We start from the raw sequence: 21,628 nt of genomic DNA, 5'->3' as shown, positions 1-21,628 counted from the left end.
CATTCCACAACAGCATAATATTAATGACTCAGTATGTAAATTCACATTGTGTTTCGTTGTTAGCACAGTGGTGGCTCCACATAGACACACAGTAAGACGTGCACACGCACACACTTGTTACGCTCCCCCCATAGCTCCACTGATCCTGCCTCGCCTCTGTACACCCCTCTGTTTCTACCTCTGAAGACGGTACAGAGGAGGGAACACTTTGTCTCTCCATTTCGCCACTCCGACATTCAGATTTTAGGCAAAACATCACAGGGTGGTAAATATCACGGCTTGAAACTGCAGTCTTAAAAAGAGCTTATAAATAGCGTTCTCCCTTTAGTTCGAAGTTCTATAATGAATTGAAAACCTACTGAAATGTGTGGAAACTTAAGTCACGTCACATGGCTGTTCGGTTCAGTGACTCTATTCAGTTCAACATCCTTTGGTTTAGATTACTCATTCCACATGAGACAATAAGGCAACATGAACATTATAAAAGTTTCTTTTTAAAACAAAGAAGGCCAAATAAGGAATCAAAAACCCATCTTCAAACAATTTTGAACATGATAATGGGTGTTAGTTGCTGCTCTAAGCTCAAAGTATCCAAAAGATGATCTTTTAAAATCCAGTGAAAAGACTTGTCACTCAAAGTGCAGCAATACCAGCAAAACAACGCTCAATTTTCTCCCTCTCTCCCCCAGTGATTGACAGCCCCACTCAGCTGATCGTGCGGGATGTGTCCGACACTGTAGCGTTTGTGGAGTGGACATCGCCTAAAGCAAAGATCGATCAGATCATTCTGCGTTATGGCCTGGTGGGAGGAGAGGGTCCACGGACCACCTTCCGTCTGCAGCCGACTCTCAGCCAGTACTCCCTGCAGGTGAGTGCTGTCGTTGGTTTGCTATCCATCATGTTGTGTAATCACAGATCTGACTGCTCAGACACATAATGTGGACTAAACCGACCATCTGGAGACAGAATGGCTTAAATCGTTTATATGGGCTGAGAACTGTCAATGATGTGATTGCATTGGGAGTGCTGTTTGTGTGCGCTTTTCTTATGCTTGTTACGTTATCTCACCCCAGCCTGCCTCGTGTGTCTGGAGATAAAACAAAAACAGACAAATCCATGCTTAAAGATTAAACATACTAAACTGTCCACTGTCTTTTTATGCGCTGATTTTTCTCACACAGGTTCTGCGTCCCGGCTCACGCTATGAGGTGTCTGTGAGCGGCGTGAGGAAGGGAAATGAGAGCGGATCTATTTCCACTGAATTTACTACCGGTGAGGTCTGACAGCAAGCAGATGTGCAGATGTTGGTGTGTGTGGTCCTGTGTCTTTCTCTGAGGGTAGAACATATGGCCTGATGGCCTGATGAGTCCTATACTGGTTATGTGTATGAGCTATGGAGGAGAATATCTGTTAATGCTGACTGTTGCTTTTGTATGTTTGTCGTATGTTAATTTATCACTTGACTGAGTTACATCCAAAGTTTAATCTAAGGATATGCTGCTGGAATTTCTAATTGAAATGAAATCATTCAAGTTAAGAATCTGCAGAAGATTGCCCTCAGAGTATTTATTATTCAAGTAGACATTTATACATCTGCTGATGTGCAGTTCACTGAAATATTTTACATGCAGATCATTGTACTCTACTGAGTAGCATTTACAGCCTGAGCAAACTGTATGTGTGTGATGATGTTTAGAGAGTAGATATTTGCTTGTTCACAATCCCTTTTAGAATTGGTCTCAGTTTCCCCAACATTTGTCAGCTTTATCGTTCTTCTCAGAGATCGATGCCCCCAAGAATCTGCGGCTTGTGACCAAGACCTCCACCACCCTGGAGCTTGAATGGGATAACAGCGAGGCAGAGGTCAGTACACACACCAATCAAATAGCTGTCTTTCATTTTGCATAATAGGCAGTTATATTGATTTGTTTTGTATTCATTTGGGGTGATCAAATAGATCTCAGCATAGAACAAGGGAGTCTATTAATTTACTGTAAAATCCAGTTTTCTTTCCACATTGGATTCGTTGTATTTGAGACAACAATGAAGGACAGTGAGTCTGCATGTAGCATGAAGCTTACAGTGTTGGAAAGATTTCAACAGCATGAACTCAATTATCGTACCTCCAGTTTTGTTCAGTTTGGTTTATCTTCTGACTTTCCTCATTTTTTTGGACCTTAAACATCTACTTGTCTTCATTTTACAATTTTATTGAGTCTAGTTTTGAAATTCTTTTCTTCTAAATAAAAACGTTTGTTTGTACATCGTAAACTGTAACTTTTAAACTGGAGCTCATACTTATATCTCGTCTGCAGTAGCGCCATGCTAAATGAAGCAGTCACTGCTTTTGATCTTTTAAAACGTTCACGTTTTAAACTATTTAGGACTAACCTGAAATACTAAATAGATTCTAAGGGGTTTCAACACGACCTTGAAGGGTTTCTTTTCTGCCCATGTTTGTAAACTCTGCCTTGTTGTATGAGTTTCTTATCATCATTCACACACGCACACTCACAAGTCTTTTTTTTTTTTTTTGCAAGTGAATAATAGGAATATGTTGAACAGAGTAACTGTGTGCAAGTGATCATTGATTATTATAACCTGGATGATAATAAATCATGTTTCTCTGAGTTAATTGGACGGTATTCTCAGGGCTTTAATAAAATCATAACAAAAGAAAGGACGGTCTTCTTCCTTGAGCCTGCTAGCACCACAAATGTATTCATCCTTGTGAATCTGCAGTTTTGAAACAGAGCCAAATGTTGTTATTCTCTTAACCTTCAGCAGTGCAGGTTAACATTTAGATGTGGCTCGTGATAGCCTTGTATTTTCTTTATTTGGTTTGAATATGTTCAGATCCTTCCATCAGTTTGATGCTCTGAAGCTTTGAATGTATATGTTTGAATTAAGGTGGATGGCTACCAGGTGGTGTACAGCACCTTGGCAGGAGACCTCTATGATAAAGTCATTGTACCACGAAATGAGGGCGCGACCACCAAGACCACTCTCACAGGTCAGTCGGGAGGAAGAATGTGTGTCCTTTGCTTCGTGTATTCCTATGTTCTCTTAAAATGTGTATTATATGTGGATGTCTTTGATCGACCGGATGTTTTTCGTACTGCTTTCAGTGTTATCACAGTGCATCTAATGTGTCCTGAAGAAGCCGGAGAGTGTTTGTGTGTTTTACATAGCAGAATTATCAACAGAGCCAGCACTTGGCTGACAGGCTGCTGATTGTATCTGTACAAACGCTTGTTGTCCTGAGGACATATTGAAAGGCTGTCAGAAGAGGAGGGGGTTAACTGTGATGTGTTTTTTTTTTTCTCTGAAAGGCTATAGTGCTGCAAAAGGGCACATCCAGCTCTACAAACTGAAGCTAAAGGTCCCTGTGTTATTCTGCAGGTCCACTGCAATCAATGCTGCCTCTAGTCTCATTTGTTCTCCATCACTCTCACCCCTCCCCTCCCCCATAATCCCCACCTCTCCCTCACTCATTACTCATCTATTCTCAAAGTCGATGTGCTGCATTGATTGACAAAAAAAAAAAAACAGGTGGTTTCTGCTAAAATCATTCTGATAAACTTATCAATTTGACAAGAGCTTATCACTGATCTACAGCTAATTGGGTTGTTCAGAAAAACTCTGTCTGATTGACATGCAGAGCGAGAATCTGTGTGAGATACATTGTGTTTAATTACTCACAAGGTTTTCTCACTCTTTGTACCCAGACCTTCTCCCAGGCACTGAGTACGGCATCGGCATCTCTGCCATGAAAGATAGCAACCAGAGTACACCAGCAACTATGAACGCCAGGACGGGTGAGTGGATGTTGAAATACTCGACATTAAAAGCCAGTAATCAGCTCGCACAATGAAGAAAACTCTAATGTTAATCAAAGCAGCGCTGTACGCAAACCCTCCGCTCCACAACATGCTGGGAAGTCATTTTGTCATTTTTAAGTAACTCTAAGTTCAGGCTGTTGTTTAGTTTCACACAATAAAAGATGCGTCATTAAAATTAAAGACATCTCAATCAAGTAAAACTAATGCTCATCAGTTAAGCATGTTTGGGTCAGTTAATGGCTCTCACTTTACTTCAGTACTTCGTCTGCTATTTGAATTTTTATTGTGTTCAGCTTGGAGGGGAAAAAAAGACCCCATTTCACCTTCTGTTTGAAATGTTCCTGCATGGAGGTGCTACGCTAATCTCAGCTATCAAATTGACTGTCAAGCACATCTTTCCTCTGCTTTAAATTTGTTTAATGGCTGAGGGTACTTTGCACTTTGTGAAATGATGCCTCCATTTTCTTGACAAACAAGCTCTTTCCGCTGTGCTATTTTGTGACCTCGCTTTGAACTTTGAAAAAAACTTGTACAGCTATCACAAAATTTTCAAAAATCATATGACAACACCTCCCGTCCTGCCTGCTTCACAGCAGTGCTAATGTTGGTATAAGTGAGGCGCTGTGAGCTGAAAGCATCAGTTCCATTAACTTCAGCTTCAATTGAAGTTCTTTCTTTTTCCAAAAGCCTCAGGCAAACAGAGCATACAGAGCGATTAGAATGAATCATTATTCATTCGAAAGTCAAGAAATGAGAAGGACACAGTAAATGCAAAAGGCATGCACACACATAGCGCTGCATTCCATTGGTCCTGTCTCGCCTGTGCAACGTCTCTGTTAGTACCTCAGAAGATACAGAGGGTGAATCACTTCAACGCCAATATCACAATATCAACGCCTTCGTTGGTGTTCCCCCTCTGGTGCGTTCTCCTGGGTAACAATGTTCATATGTTCATGCAACCTCAATGCCGTGGGGTCTTTTTAACAGTTACAAAGAATTTATCAAAATTTGCTCAAATGTTTATCCTCCTCTCCTCAGGCCTGGATGTTCCCCTTGACCTGACGGTGACAGCTTCTACAGACAACACCATCACTCTGTTGTGGGGTATGGTCCAGGGTCCCATTGACCACTACAAGGTCACCTACACATCCTCCTCTGGTGTCACCACTGAGGTACGGAATCAGGCAGCATAGCACATACAGTATAATTAGCTATTATCAACTGACTAGAGACATAAAATAGAAACTAAAAATCTTCTGAAGCATCACATTACCCACTAGCTGGATGTGGCGGTGCCTCTCTCTTTTGCCTTTCTTTTCCTATTTTGCTCATCTGAGATGTTTCTGGGCAGCAAACTTTGGTCAGTGCAATGTATTCTCTAGTAACAGCAAAGTAACAGCATGTGTGGGCATCAGGCAATTCCAGTTTATTTGTATAGCAGATTTCAACAACAAGACAATTCAAAGTGCTTTGGACTATAAAGCAAAGGTCCCAGATCTTAAGGACTCACCCAAGAAGAAGATACTGTTGTTGTTGAGCTGCAGAGGAGGCTTTTACCTTTCAATGCCGTGTTCAGAAGCTGCATCCTATGAATCGTCATTACACTGTCTTTAAAATGTTGAGAGAAATATGATTGAATTTGTGCTGTGCTGTATGTTCCTGTTCCAGCTAACAGTGGAAAAAGATATAACCACCACCACCCTGACGGACCTTGAACCCGGCACTGAGTACACCATCACTGTGGCAGCAAGGAGAGGGAGACAGCAGAGCACGGCAGCTACCATAGACGCTTTCACAGGTAGAGAGAATACTCAGCCCTATTGTGCAGCATTACTATCTGCTAAACTAATCTTCTCTTTCTTTGCAAGGGCTGGGTTCAACCTTTTTCCAAAACTATCAAGGTTGCAATAAAGCATTCTTTTAATCCATTCAATTATCAGACAGAACCAAGACAAATTCCTTCTCCAGTGTTTTCTCTTCTCAGATGAAAACTTGAAAGATCATCCTATTACTACAGAAAGCTGGAGAAGCGTTTGAACAACCGTGTTGTGTAATGAAGGTGAACAGTGAATATAATGAACTAAAGTGGAGCAGCAGCGAAGGTGAGGACCAAAAAATAAAAAAATAAATAAATACAATGGAGTATCTTTAAAGACTTTGAAGCAGCAATTAGTGAAGGAGTCGGATAATGAGCGCTTTACAAGTGCTCTGTAATTGTGTTTTTGTGTTTGCCTTCCTTCTGATTCCTTTTCAACAGCACATTTTCTCAGTTTAGTTGTCACACCTGGTGCTGTCTAGCACTTCTTTACCCGCGCAGTATAACAACCGCTTCAAGGTTCTCATCCCTACAAATATTTGTCCTCCAATTCAACTTGATGTCGGATGCCTGTCAGTCAGCCCAGCACTGTCGCCTCTTTGATGGGAATTCAGTTGTGAAAAGGACTTTGTAACAATGATGGGCATGCGCTTACCTGCTGTCATTCTTATCTCCACTGTTGTCATTTTCATCATCATCATCATCATCATCATCATCTCTTTCCTTGTCACTTTGACCGTTGTGGCAGTTGTCACCTTCATAACCGTCATCTTCATCACAGCGATCATCATCACATTCATCATCTTTTGTTATCTTGAGCTCCTTCAGTAACACCACTCTCACCATCTGGAGAAGAGAGAGCTGAAGACATGATAAAGTGACAGATCAAGAGAACCGGAGGAAAAAATAATTAATTACCTGTCATCTTCTCATCCACTGTTCATTTGGCCATATTGGCAACATCTGTCCGCCTGTGCTCAGGTGAACCTGTCAGCAGGGAAAAGAAACCTGGTGACTAATCCAAAGTATGATCTTGATTTATGATCAAATATAAGTCACTTCCAGAACAGCTGTATGTCCTTCAGTTTGTTTATATTGGACTGGATCTAACCTTCAGCACTTCTTGCTAGCTTTCCTCCTCATACCACTTATTATTTATTCCTTTCATTATCACTGCACTCGTGTTTTCATGCTACATTACTCAGAGAGCAGCAGAGGATTATTCCTTTACAAAATGTTTTCATTGACCTGTCTTTGAATAGATACATTCAATTATCTATTCATTTATTCACTTGTCATTATGTTTTTCCAAACAGTTCATACAAAATATACAATGCTCACAGCAGCAAAATAATCAAATCTTTCTATAAAATAATTTATTCTCATCATCTTTGCACCTGTGGACACTCTCTGTTTTTGTCACTTCTCATCTTTTAATGTTCTTGAGTCACTTTTCGTTTGTTTACTAAGAGCTCAAAATACATGAGTGAAAAATAAATCAAATTATAAATACTCTTATTATGTTTCAGGTTTTTAAGCTCAACCATCTTTTTGCTGGTGAAATGAAGTTGAAATAAAATACATAGAAATAAACAAGTTGTGCAACAGAAATAATGTTTTTGTGGACCCTTTTGTAAAATATTGTAAAATATTAATGGCTGTTAAAATGCAGCTTTCAGTAAAAGAAAATGGAAATCCTCAAGCCTCTTACAAACCCAAACAACATTATCAGGTTTTTGTAAACATGAATAAAAAGCCTCACACAGTTGTTTGTCAAAACAGGAAATTATATACATTTGATATATATTGTGGATTTATTTAAACATTTAGGATGCAGATAAAAGCAGAAACAGCGCCACAAGTACAATTCGATTTTTTTTTCTTTGAAAGGTATACAAAGAGTAACAAAGGTGATTTATCACACATTATCTCTTTGTGGCCTTTTCTTCTGTCCTTGTAACGATAACCAATTATACAAAAGATTTTAACTTTTTTAACCAAAGTTTGTGCTGTTAAATGTTTGATTGTGTAACTTCATGCTATTAGTTTCACATCTCCTTCTATTCATGGACAGAAAAAAAACAAAGAACATTAGGATGAGCTCAAACGGCACAAGTTTCTACACCCTGCAAAATGAAAGTCAGCTTAGTCTTAATGCCAAATGTGTTTTCAGAATGAAAATTGATAGCAGAGAAAGCTCAACATGATATCTAACTGTAAATGTGGAACAAAGACAACGTCCAAGTTACTACATCCCTCATTCTGTTTATTCATCCACACATGGCTAATTAGATTCAAACTGTCTTGGATTTGTTGCTGTGTCAGCTGCTACACTGGTTCATATTCATTACATCCTCTCCTGCCCAGGTCATATATTTTGACAACAGCATCTGCTCTCATCATCGTTTCTCTCCCACATTTTCTTACTGTGGACAGTTCCATTACATCTTCATCTTTACGGTGGATAATCTCATTAGTTTCTCTCTTTATTACAACCAATTAAATCATTACTTCTGCATGATTGTGGTCTGCTTTGACACTCGCCTTCCTCTAATTTTCTCAACCATATTTGACTGACCTCTCTCACCAAATAAGAGTGATTTCATCCATCACTGACTTGCTTGTCTTTCATCTCCATAACAATGGAGCTTTTCACTTTTCTCTTTACATCACTATTTCCTTCTCGTGGCTGGCTTTTTACCTGTCCTTGAAGACTCTCCGGTGACCTTTAAACCCCCTCGTCCTCCAGGAATCAGGCCGGTAACACACCTCTACTTGTCAGAGGTGACTTCAGACTCTGTGTTCGTGGCCTGGAGCGCCCCGGCGCCGCCTGCTGACCTCTTCATTCTGAGCTACAGCTCTGCTGACGGGACCGACACCTCTAAGGTGACGCTGGAAGGCTCCAAGACGAGGTCCCTGGTTCAGGGTCTGCTGCCGTCCACTCCATACACCGTCAGTCTAATCACAATACAGGGCGACATTACCTCTGAGCCCATCACAGCCTCACTCACTACAGGTGAGCTGCTTGATTTCATGAGAAAGGGAATGAAAGGTAACTAAGAGATTAAACAAACGAGGATGAATAAAAATAAGAGCATCGTGAAATGTTATGCTTTAAAGGATTTTTTGCTTTAAACAATATAATGTTGGTGTTCAGTCAGAGTGCATGATTTTAACCGTAATTGGGATTTTTAAAATGTGTGTACTTTAAAGGCAGAAACTAAAGACTATTTTCATCATCAATAATTAGAACATTAATTCATCTTTTTCACTTTGAAGATATCCTGTTTATTATTTAAAAAAAAAAGAAGAAAGGATTATTATTTCACTCATTGAGTCTGTAATGAGGATAATTACAAATAAATAATTGATGAGCAAGATTGCTGGCAGTATTTCTCCAGGTTCACCATCTTGATAATTGACAATTTCAGCTGTCATCACATTTGTGAATGAGTTGTACTTTGCCAGGATTTATTGTCACAATTAGAACTAGAATAGGCCTAAAAAATGTAAAAAGGTATGGAAAATGGAAAGTGATTTTTAAATGTTGAAATATTTATTTGCAGAACTATTGTTTGAGCATTTCATTTTGAGGAACCACAGTCGAATGGGTTTTTAAATTACAGCGCTGCCTTAGAGATTTTTTCTTGTTACCAATAACTGTGAGTCGGCTGTACTGTTTTTTATATAATTTTTATTTATATATGTTTTAATATACAGTATATATGCTCAGGAATTTTTTTCAAGATTTAAGTTTTTTATTTATTTGATAAGAAGAGACAGGACTGAATCTGAAACAAGGTGAGAAAAAGAGTGAGGAGCGACATACAGTAAAGAAGCTAAAGGTCGGATTCAAACCCGGGCCGCCTGTTCTCGAGAGCTTGAGGCTCTGCACATGGCGTGGGCGCACCAAACCGCTAGGCAACAGAGCCGCTCTATGAGGGGAATTTATCTGAATTTGAGCACTTGTCATCGTTATTTCAAGAAAGAACTGATAAGATATTGGTGGTCGATTGTAAAGTCCTGTTTAACGTCTAATTAAGGATAGCATGTTTCTTTACTGTAATCTTAATTTTGGAATTTGAGGGGAACTTCAATTGTTATACTGTATGAGTCCGAACAGACCTGGATATAAACATGTAAACTGAAAATTAACTTTATACTCCAGGCATAAAACTCCTGACTGTTGGTTGTTGCCGTGGGATACGGCGTAAGGATAAGTTAGGGAAGACAGAATCAAAACCAACCTGCATGCTTTATTCTTGAATGAAGTGAGACGGCTGAGATTTGTTCCGTCGGGAAATTTGAGAAATCAGCTAGTCTATATAATGACCCAGTTTTATTTTATGCTTTATCCAAAACTCATATGTAATGTAACCTTTGGAGAGATTTGAGATACTGTTGACAATAAGTTCCTAAATAAAGACAGGACATAGAGGACAGTGGTAAGACTTTCTGTCTTTTTGCTTTGTTTCTTTTAATACTTCCCTTTGTTTCATGTCCTCTAGTTTGTTAACAGATTTCCAATGGTTCTTTTAAGTTTTCATCACAATGTTTCCTTCCAACTGTGCTGTAAAGATCCCTCTCAACTTTCTTTGTTGACATATCACACAGTTTTCCCATGTCATTTTTCATTAATTGGCTTGTTATGAAATGGAGCTCCCTGAAAGGTTTCTTTTGATAACTATTTTGCTCTTCCATTGTGGGCAGAGAATAAGAAAGAGAAGAGGGATTGGTATAATCAGCTGGCCCAAAACAGAAAATGAGAGAAACAGGAAAAAGGAATCAGCTTTTCTCTTCTAGTAATCAGCACCGGGGGGGAATCATCAAACGTGGAAAAAAAGAGAGACTGAAAACAAACAGAGGAAAGACAAAAGTCAGTGTTGAACAATAGAGATATTAACTCTGCCTTAGTGCCAGAGACACCTACGTGCTGTCATCTGGTTACTGTGCCAGTTTTATATAACAGCTTGGCAGTTATGTGCCCTGTCCCTCTCTCTCTTTTTGAACCACATTCAGTGATAAACTGATTTTGGAGGTTAAATTGGATTGGGATTTTGAGCCAGATTTACTATCATCTTGCACCTGCTATCAGACTGCACTAATTTAGCTGTCCTGCTTTGATCTTGCATTTTTGATGTGAGCGCTGATGAGAGTCGAGACTTTGTTTTATCATATGTGCTTCTATAATTGCAGTTGTCGCATTTACATTTTCAGCAGACCTATATGTTTCATTTGCAGCGGGTAGCTTGGAGTAGCTGATGGTCACTCTGATGCTGCTGTAATGCAGTGCAGCTTGAGGGCCACATTATTTTGTTAGCTTACACAGTGCAAATTGAATTGTGAACTTCCAGGGGGCTAAGTCAATAGCAGCAGATATCGCTGTAAAACCCATTCTGTTACAATCCCTGCTCAGAGCCCAGGAAAGCTTAGAGAGATAATATAGTTTAATAATTATTGTAAGGCATCACTTTTGCCAAAGTAAACATAATTAGCAAGATATGCATGAAAAATCCCAACTCAAAGAAATGCTCCTACTGTAAAGCATGCACGTTGACTTTAAAAAAAAAAAAAAGTGAAATACCTCAAACCATAGATAGAGGCAGTTATAAACTGCCCCCTCTATGCGTATATGGCCACTAGTACTTTTGAATGCAGGAATGAGCTGGAAGAGCAGCAGTTGTATAAGCAGAGTCACTTTCACCCTTCATACCATACCCAAGAGTTGGTCAAGATCTCTTAATCCCCTCCTCATCCTCTGTCTTTTTTTACACCCTCAATTTATTCACAATCCCCTTTCTCTTTCTTTCTTTCTTTCTTTCTTTCTTTCTGTCTTTCTGTCTTTCTTTCTTTCTTTACTTTGCCACTTGGTTTTGGCTCTACCCTTTTCAGTGGCAGCTCAATAGTCTAAGGAGACACATAAAACAAATTGTCCAATCAAAGTGTGCGTGTGTGGTGTGTGTGTGTGTGTGTGTGTGTGTGGGGGGGGTTACTCTCTCTGAGCCTCATTTAGTTTCGCTGCTGATGCCACCCATTGTGTTCTTTTAGTTATTTGAAACCAGATTTCTCCAGGATTATCCTTTGATGATGTTTATTTATTTTACAAATGTGCATTAAAAAATCATCCATGGACCAAGGACAGACTGCTTATGTAAATAAAGTGAGGAGGATTGTTACCCCGGATAAAACAAGGATTACTGACGTGCGTCGGCTTTCAAGGGCACGGATAGTTTAGGTGTTTATGTAGACTCCTGAAAGTTCTTCATATCATACCACATAATGTGCTCCTACTGTCATTCTTGACTCTTATGGTTTGTTAATGTGGAGTATTTCAAACCCTTGAACACTTTTGTGTCAATCTTCTCTATTCCAGGTATGGACCCACCGAAAGAGATGACGGTGTCGGATGTGACCGAAGACTCGGTGACCCTCTCCTGGATCAAACCCCTGGCTCCGTTTGAGTACTATAAGCTGTCCTATCAGTCAGCAAGAGGTAGCATTATTTTAACTTCCATGCTGTAGTTCAATGCATTAGAGTGGTTCTGTATTAAGGAAACCAGCGGCACACTGCATTTTAATGTTACAGTTAAATGAACATGGCATTTGGTGTAGCAGCTCTCCCTGATGTTAGAAACATTAGCTGCATGGAACATTGTTGCACATGCTGTTGTACTTGATTATGTGTAACATTTTTTATCGCAGATTTTTAATTGAATTTTAAATTAAAGTTCTGTATCGATTAAGTATTTTCTCTATGATGCTAAACGTACTCCAGCTGCCTGAGCATTACGACCTGCACATTAAGAGTTCAGTGTAGTATCTACTATTCTCACATTGGGCTCTCTCTCTCTCTCCGGTGCAGGTCGAGTCGACAGTGTGGTGATTGACAGTGATGTGACCAACTTCACCTTGTCCAGCCTGTTTCCTGCTACAGAGTACGAGATCAGTCTCAACGCTGTGCAGGGGAGCCAGGAGAGCAAAGTGGTCACCACCTCCGTCTTCACAGGTAGGAGTTAAGAAGAGAAATAAGCAATGTGCATTTGAATCAAACAGAAATGAGGCCAAACAGTGTACATCTGTAGAAGCCTGATAGCCAGTGTTGGATTGGTTTATTTCACTTCCCTTATTCAGTCTGACATTGTTTATATAAGCGGTTCTTTTATGAAGAGGGGATTTTTTTTGTATTCAGTAAACAGCCGGAGAAGCTTAAATAGTAACTCTTATGATCATTGTTTTTTTGTTTTTGTTTTTTTAAATACTTTGAAGAAATGTCAATTCAAGTGTCTTAAAGCAACCTTTGCATTTGTAACCGTGTTTTTAATGTTTGTTTGCCTTTAGTAAAGATTGTATTGACACGAGACAACAGCTGTACAATCTGTAGAAGTTTTAGACCGGGCTAAATCTGCAAAGTGCAGAGACAGAGAAACAACCCCCTATTTCTCAGATCTCCCCCAGCATGCTGTGTTAGTCACATGGACTGAAGCAGGTTAGAGGAGAGGACATTTGATTAGCAAAGCACTTCTGTTGTAGTAGAATTACATTTGCAACCTACTTCGAGGGTTTCTTCTTCTTTCTGCTTTTTTAAACCTTGTCCACTGCAAGGCATGTAATGTGTAGTGTGGTGCATCTTTTTATTACAAGACTATGTCTCCGTTACATAGCTTCCCTTTTTATTTAGATTTGTTAAATTGAATTATAAAACCACCTATCAGTGTAAAACAATCGATATAACATCCAGGTACATCCTACAAAATGAGCATTAGCTTTCAACAAAAGGTACAAAGTTTCACAACATGCAGCATTTGCAGCATACTAAATGCTGTGAACTATTGTTCATCATATTGACACTACATTACCGCTTCTTTTCAACCTCAACCCTTTGATAAATGTCCTTCTTTGAGTAGCCAGCAAGACGAAATGTAAAACACATGAATTGTTCCTTCTTCTCTGCGAGACTGCGGGGACCATTTACCAAAACAATAACGGCCGGATCGAAACGATGTGTTAAAATGACCAAATTACATCCACACTCCTAGACGTCAGAGAAAATCTAAGGGTACAGCTGACAATGCAAGAGGCGCAATCTTTGCTGCCTGCAATAGATGAAACTGTCCACACTGCGACCCAGTAATTGGTAACCTATTCCCAACTCCATTTCACTCTCCTCTCACTTTCTCTCTCTCTCTTTTTTCCTCCCTTGCTTATTTCTTAATACTTCTTTTTCTTTTTGGCGTTACATCTTTCGGTCTATCCTGTCTCTCTCTATCCTTCTCTCCTGTACTTATTTGTCCTCTATTTTTTTATCTCTCTGTCTCATCTCTTCTTTAATCTTCTCTCTTCGAATTTATCCTGACTTATTCTCCCCCGTTGGTCTCTTTTTTGTGAGAACTCTCAAGCTCTCTTGCTTTTCAGCCTCTCGATGTAGCACTGAATCATAAGTAAGCAAAACAAAACAAAAACCTTACTCGCACACATGCATGTAAATTTTGGGATCTTTTTCTTCCCTATGAAAGAATTCCACTAACCCAAGATTAGCACACTCTCCCGGTGCTGTATGCATAATTTTCAGTGAGTGTGTGTGTGTGTGTGTGTGTGTGTGTGTGTGTGTGTGTGAGAGAGAGAGAGAGTGAGAAAGTGGCGAGGGTGCACAGGAGGGAAAATAAAAGAGGAGAGCAGGAGGTGTGTTTGCATGCCAATGAGACCTGATTCACCAGGAGACGCCAGGTTCAAGAATCCATTGAGAGAGGAAAAGAAGCTAAAAGAGTCTCTTTCTTTCTCTTTCACTCTCGTTCTCTTATTATCAGCTACCCTTGTAACAATCCCAGTGTACTTACATTGAGCACAGCCGTTGGGGCTGTAAAACCCTAAAAGTGAACCTAACTCCAAAGTCAGGGTTATTAGAAATGGTAAATAACATTTTCTCACATTGCACAATACCCAACCAGGGACATTTTATAACTGCTTTCAACAACAACAATGCAAAAAACAAGTGATTCAGAAGAGTTATCCAGGATTGTCTTATAAAGTCTGTAAGGATTTTAATAGCACTGCAAGTGCTTCTTGTTCTACCTCCCTAATCAGGTATTGTCAGGGGGGATAAGGAAGCAGGGAGCCATATTTCATATTTCTAACACAGCAGGTTCTGCTTGTCTGATATAAATTTGGGAAGGTTGGCAATAAATGGACTATGTGAAGGCTCGTTAAATGGAGGGCTAATGAGGTCGCTCATTATCAAGGTGTCAGGACCCTGAGTACTGTAAAGTATCACTCCTCCCAAAACTGTAGTTTGGAGACAGACCATTAAAGTCCTCACTGCCTGTCTATATTTTTCCTCACAACTATGTCATGAGAAGATGCAGTAGATGTTTCCAGTTGACACATTTTCAACCCATTCCACAAAATCACAATTAACAATGAATAGATGATAAAAGTTTGACAGGTCAATACAGACAAACAAACGTGATCAAATATGAGGTAAATAAGACTGGGGAATAACATCGAAGGTTGAATTGATTCACATTTGACAGATCCACATGTGAGGGAATGAAGAACAGTGTTTTTAGCTTTGAAAAAGGGCACCGCTTGTTAAGTTGTAGCTGTGTGTGCTGGGTCGATTTCTGCAGTATTTGGGTTAGCGCTCTGTTTCCACCTGCTACACGTGTCACAGGCTCAGCACCATGTGTCGACTTTAGTGCTGCAAGTGACCATTGACATCACAACCTGTTAAAGGTACAACACTGCTCACTGAGCTTTCATTATTTTAATAGCAGCTGTCAAACGGTACAGTGATTAGTAGCACATCTGCAACTTATTTAAAAGAAAATGTCATTACTCAAAAGTATTTCTTACACTCATAAGTACGTTATCTAAACATCCAAACGAGCAGCTAGTTTGACAATGTAACACACAGGCAGCATAAAAGCAGCTGTTGTATGAGGGACATTGTTTGTCTGGCTCTGACAGCTACACAGTATGATTGGTATTGATGGGGCAGTGCCCCTTTCACAGTATTAGGAGGGGAAACAGAGACTGGGGAGTGAAATGTGCCAGTAGTCTTTTAGGTGACGGTGTTCTACAGTCGGGTCCAAAATAATGGCCACAGACACGACACAAAGCTGCTCGTCATCACTGTTGGGATGTTTCCAAAAATAACATACATGGAAAATCTCAAAATGTGTGTTTGGAAACTGTATTTCTGATGTTTTTTCAGAGAAAACCGACCTGCAACCGACCTGCAACTCTTTTAACATAAAATGTCGAATGCAATTTTGTTGTGCTGGCGCGTCGCATAAAATGATGGGCTTCATTTACAGGCAATCTCTTAAATTGCCCTACCTGTATTGACGGTTGTTCATTGTATAGTGTCTTCTGGCCCCTCTCAAATGAGGGTTCTATGTACTCAGTCCCCTTTTCAATGCTTTTTCTTACTCTAACTTAGGGGGTCTGTGAGAGGATCTTCACAGTGAAAACTTGTTATTTAAGTATCTTTTAAAATTTCTCAAGAGAGAGTAAGCTTTAGAAACACAGCTAAGCGAACATGACAAACTGACTCTTTATTGACATTGAGAATGTTGGGCAAAATGCCAGTGTGAGCGGTCATGTTTGTTTTGTTCTGGCCACTTAGTGTTCTGCACACAGTTTTGTTTTTTTACGACAAGAGGAGGCCAAATTCACATGAACATTATCTACATTTCTAGGCCATCCACTAATTACTTGATAGATGTCAGAGATGCAGATGCAGTGCTTTTTGCCACATTAAGAAGGTTTAATTGTGCGGTGCTTCCAATCAGCATGTGGTGGCAAAACAGACCCATGCTACAGCCCCAGAGCAGCCTTTGTTTTGTTCTTTCCAAACATTGTGTCCTGTCCTGAATCCAAGCATTATCTTAAGCAGCGAAGCTTGTCTTCCAGATAAAGATCCTGGTAAATACGATAAATGACGTAGTTGGCTCATGCCTGTGATTCAGCAGTGCGATCAGGAGATACAGTAAAGAGTGCCGATTGGATTTTCACAGGCCCTGATGGAAGAGGAAGACCTGTTTATTTTTTTTTTTTGTGGATCTCTAATCCATCTCCATTTCCAATCTAATTGACTTGGCTAGTGTCCATGAAATTCACTTAAACCTTTTTGCAATTAAAGTAATGATTTTAATCAGGTTTGTTCATCTATCATAGTGATAAGAATGACTTGACTCACTCTGGTGTTCTAATGAGCTCAATTCTTTTTTTTTTATTGTGATGAGGGCAGGGCAGTATTAATTACCTCATCTGGGCAGAGCTTTGGAGCACATGCCGCGTTTTGTGTTCTCCTGCCACGCTCGCCGCCGTGCCAAAATAACACGCCTGAGGAGAAATTGGGGTTGAAACACTGAGGTTAAAGGTATAATTACATTCAAACTCAATTTTGGCATGTCCAGCAGTCTGAGAATAAAAGTAGAAAGGGGGCGGGGAACGTGTAGGCGCCGTGGAAAGTCTTGGACTTTCTACGGCCCTTTTTGCCTGCATAATTTCTCTTTGAAGTCTGTGAGTATGGAGGAAAACAGTGATGTTAATGAACGACTGTTATTATTATTCAGTGTGAGTGCAAAGCTTCTCTGTCACTATACATCAGATGTGGGTTGAAATGTACTCCATTTGATTTTTTTTGGGGAAAAATCATGCTTTGAATTTCTCTAGGATCATTCTATCAGCCAGTTTGTACAATAGGACAACCTCTTTGCTGATGAATGCAATACAGCATCTGAGTTTGTGGACAAGTTCAAGGCTCTCCAAAATGACTGAGAAATTTGAGCCAAAGACTTTGTCCAGACACACCATATTATCCTAAAAACTGTTACTACTACAGCAGGCTAATAAATGAATAGCTCCCAGCAATGAGGGGCAAGCTAAGAGCAGTATCATTCAGTAATCTTTCATTTATTATCATCTAAACCTGATGGAATTGCAGTTGTGGATTATATTAAGTCAGACATTTTCGTGCTCCACTGCTGTCACATTAGCTGGATGTGCATGATCGTTTTTCAATTATTTTATAGAAATGTGTTTTTGCTACATACAGGAGGCTTCATTTGTTTGCTCTGTGTTGTAATCCTAGCAATGGACATGCCATCTGAGCTGACGGCTCTGAACATCACTCCCCAAGGAGCCCTGCTGAGGTGGAATCCCCCCCTCTCTAATGTGGACAACTACGTGCTGACCCTCACACAAAACCAAGGTGAGATGTGCGAACTGTCAGTTAGAGCTTTTCGTTCATGCAATGTCTATGAGGAAATGATTGGATTGATTACTACTACTTTACAGAGGATGAGAGTTAGACTGAATCCTGGAAATAAATTCATCGACACCTTTTGCTCTTTTTCGACTTTGTATCCAGGATGTTGGTCGACTACTTCACAGTACAGCCAGAGTAAAACGAATCTCATATTTATATCACTACACAAACACCATATTTTCCTCAAACCATTTATTTCTTCTTACCTTAGTAAGGAAAAGCCACGTTTAATTCAATATTCTTACCAACTTGTTATTGCGTACAGTGCTCAACCCTTTCTGCAAATAAGTGATATCCCACTAAATCATAGCTCTGACAGCAGAGATGTTTCCATCAAGGATTTTTCTCTGTGATCTTTCGTGGAAATACGGATCCATTTGTCTTGCTTTCAGAACAGATTAAAATGCCTGGTTGAGCTACTAAACCTTGACACAAGCATTGGAGTTTGCTGCAGCATATGTTTCGAATGCAGCCCGTGTCTTCACCATCTTGGCAGCTGTATCCAGATGGGTAAAAGATAACCACATCGCTTGGCCCCTCAGACTTGCTTATAATTTTCTCCCTGAACCAAGTGGATGACAGCCAAGTTATAGAATGCAGACCGGCCACTGATTCAACCTGGCATTCACTGCTACAGTGCTGAAATATGAGAGCAGAAAAAAAGTTTCAAAGTAATTTTATATCTCCAGCAAACATGACCCAGTGTTGGCAGTCATTAGCCTCTGCAGAGATATTTCTTAAACTCAAACGTCAGATGTTTAACACTTGATCTCAGACATTATTTTCTTCACTGAATGTAATATACCAAGAAGAGAAAATGGTATGGGAAGCATATTTCTCATTTGCACATGACCCCACTGTTTAGGCCATGCCTTAAGTAATCTGGAGAAATCTGAATTAATAAGCTCATTGAGTCATTGTGTGATATGTACCCTGAGTGAGTGGACCGCAGCCAGAACAAATCAGTGACAGAAACAAAATGCATACTTGGAAACTCATTTTGAAAAACCAAGGACAAACCAACTGTGGACATTTTTTCTTTTTTAGAAAAATTGTTTTTCATTGCCTCACGAACACTCAAAGTCTAAATCGTTTTCATTTCAGGCAGTCAAATAGTCTGAAATGAAAAAGAGTATATCCTGTTCATCTTTATCCAAACATGCATTGACGCATTTATGATACATGCACTGTATTTTAAGGAGACAGTTTGCATGCTAAAAAAAAAAACAATTTAAAAAAAAGAATTCCTGCCGAAGAGAGCAAAGGTCTTCTTCCTTAAGTGATGAGCTGGTTTTCAGGGTGTAAAACATGACGTGGGTCTGAGATAATTTTATTTGTGCCTGTCTGATGATGGTTATCATCTGAAGACTGGGATGTTGGTGGGATGTTTGAGTCTGTGAATTGCACAGTCAAATTTCCAAACCAAGCAACAATACAGTACCTCACGAGGCTCACCACTGAGTGATCCAGCTAAATGTTAACAATTTTGACACAACAAAAGATGTTTTGATTAGTTTGGATTTATAACAATATTTGTTTTTTTTCCTTCTGTTTTCCAGTCACGGCTGATACTTTCCTAGTCGAAGGAAACAAGCAGGAGCACCAGCTCTCCGACCTGAAGCCAAGCACCAGCTACTCCATATCCCTCTACGCCACCAAAGGACCCCTCACCAGCGGCACCATCATTACCAACCTCCAAACACGTATGTGCACTTTTTTTATTCAGCTGTTCTCAGAACAGTAACACAGTGACTCAGCAGTTTGCACTTTTGCCTCACAGCAGGAGTGTTTCCTCGGGGTTCTCAGTTAAATACATATACGATGTAATCGTCTTCTCCCATTTCCAGTGTGGTCAGAAACTGTCAGATACTGTGGTTACATTTCACCAGCACTTTATTCACAGTTTTTGTGGCCACTAAATAATAAACAATAATATGACTTCAAATCATTCGTCTGAAACTAACTCTTACTCTGACAATATCAAAACAGAAGTTTATATTTTGTTTCTATATGGTCATATTTGTGTGGAAGTGATTACACATAAAGAGATACATGTCTTTTATTCTTGGACATTTAATGGAACATCTTAGACTGAATGTAGCTTCTACTACAAAGTGTGAACTCAGACAGCTTTGATTTCTAATCTTCGTGTTGCACACACTGAAAGTCGAACGCGCCAAAGGGGTCAATACCTTGCCGGAGACTTTTGACACAAGCCGTCAAAAAGATTAAACTTGTGAACTCCCACCTCCTCAACCTTTGTCTGCTTCGACCCCTCCCTCCATGATTACATTCACCTTCATCCGCTGCTCCATCCAGAGGACAGTCAGGGGTGAAGGAATTGTTCCTGTTTAGCTGCATCTCTGCAAACTATGTTTTTTTTTCTTGAGACCTGGCAGAAAAAAAAAACTTTTCAGTCAGCAGAAGAGTTCACATCCCCAGAGGAGTAACAGAACTACCGGCCCTGTACTGCACTGCAGCAGAGATGAACTGTTCAAAAATAAGAAACCAGATCCGGCCTGCAGACACTGTAAGACAGAAATGAGGCTCAGGAAATATGTCCGTGCTGTGTATGCATGTAGCGACTCATACGTGAAGAAATGTTTCTTGGAGGTTTAAGGTGATTCTAATTGTATAACAGATGCTCTGCCTTCAGAGTCTTCATTTCTACCCAGGTTAGACACTCATGTAAGCAACATTGTGTAAGCAAAGAGGGTAGGGAATCTTTTTTTTAAGTTATTTTTTATACATATCTCTTATTGAATCTAGCAGTTTTGTGTACGTATATACCTTCATTTCCATCCTTATCTGAATATATTCCTCCTGTAATCAAAGTCCCACCTTCAAGATCAGCTCTGTGTGTTCAACTCAGGATTCAAATATTCAAATATATACTGCACGTAAAGTGTGATGCACATTTAACGTAGCTTAACCTGTGATTTAGATATGACTCAACAGGAGTATCTTGATCTCTACAGTATTCCTCTAATGCAGAAGCCAGCCACACTGCTGTTTAACTAATCATACCAAAGACGCAATAATTCCCTTAGCTAAATCAAGGGCTGCAAATTGAATATTTGTTGACTTTTTGGACCATTCTTGTAAATCATACATCATAAATGCCATTACACAAGTAACACTGTAAGCTCTAATCACACAAATGTTTACAAGTCATGGCAATGTAAAGTGCATTCATAGTCACCAACAAGATACGAACTCCTGCAGGACAAATAATGACATGTCAATCAAGGAGAGCTTTTGGTCGACTCTGCTTTCAGAGGGATCTTCCCCATCTGTTAATGAAAGTTCCTTTTCAGCATTTTAAAGCCCTGTTCAGCTCTCTCAAGGTGTTTGCTTGGTTTGTTTGCTTCAGTGGAAAGTGTCACATCGTGAAGAGGAGATAGGATGAGACTATTGATTGGTTTGGTCAACTTCACTTACTGTTGGTGTCTCACATCTTCAAATGTTTTCTGCTCTGTTTCTGTCTTCCTACATCAGCCTCTCACTCTTTAAATCTCAGTTTGCTTGTCTCCTTATGCACAGAGTATAGAATTACTTACACTGGATGTTTTTTTTTTACATAGAGTATGAATTCACCTCTTGATAGGAATAAGAAGCAGCCCAGAGACTGGTGCTGAAAAAAACGTATTCAAAGTGTTGCAAAATGTAAAACATTTGAAAAAGTAGGCATTCATACCA

The 21,628-nt window shown here is 39.7% G+C and overlaps 2 protein-coding genes across 6 annotated transcripts in view; both read left to right on the top strand.

The window, feature by feature from the left end:
• Window positions 1-21,628, top strand: part of LOC306826676 (zona pellucida sperm-binding protein 4-like) — a 350,754-nt gene that overhangs the window by 287,329 nt on the left and 41,797 nt on the right. The gene's annotated exons all lie outside the window — the stretch shown is intronic.
• Window positions 1-21,628, top strand: part of tnr (tenascin R (restrictin, janusin)) — a 152,868-nt gene that overhangs the window by 106,888 nt on the left and 24,352 nt on the right. For 2 of the 5 annotated variants that reach the window (XM_079348128.1, XM_079348127.1), the window contains exons 13-24: window positions 690-868; window positions 1,182-1,272; window positions 1,781-1,863; window positions 2,911-3,013; window positions 3,729-3,818; window positions 4,881-5,014; window positions 5,511-5,640; window positions 8,408-8,674; window positions 12,032-12,151; window positions 12,521-12,664; window positions 17,753-17,872; window positions 19,489-19,632. In XM_079348128.1, the coding sequence (XP_079204254.1) occupies window positions 690-868; window positions 1,182-1,272; window positions 1,781-1,863; window positions 2,911-3,013; window positions 3,729-3,818; window positions 4,881-5,014; window positions 5,511-5,640; window positions 8,408-8,674; window positions 12,032-12,151; window positions 12,521-12,664; window positions 17,753-17,872; window positions 19,489-19,632 (1,605 nt within the window). Of the gene's footprint in view, window positions 1-689; window positions 869-1,181; window positions 1,273-1,762; window positions 1,864-2,910; window positions 3,014-3,728; window positions 3,819-4,880; window positions 5,015-5,510; window positions 5,641-8,407; window positions 8,675-12,031; window positions 12,152-12,520; window positions 12,665-17,752; window positions 17,873-19,488; window positions 19,633-21,628 lie in introns of all 5 variants that reach the window. The other 3 variants (XM_079348126.1, XM_079348125.1, XM_079348129.1) reach the window with 2 other exon arrangements.

The sequence above is a fragment of the Symphodus melops genome, assembly GCF_947650265.1.
Source record: "Symphodus melops genome assembly, chromosome: 7".
NCBI lineage: Eukaryota > Metazoa > Chordata > Actinopteri > Labriformes > Labridae > Symphodus > Symphodus melops.
This window is presented reverse-complemented; position numbering and strand designations above follow the sequence as displayed.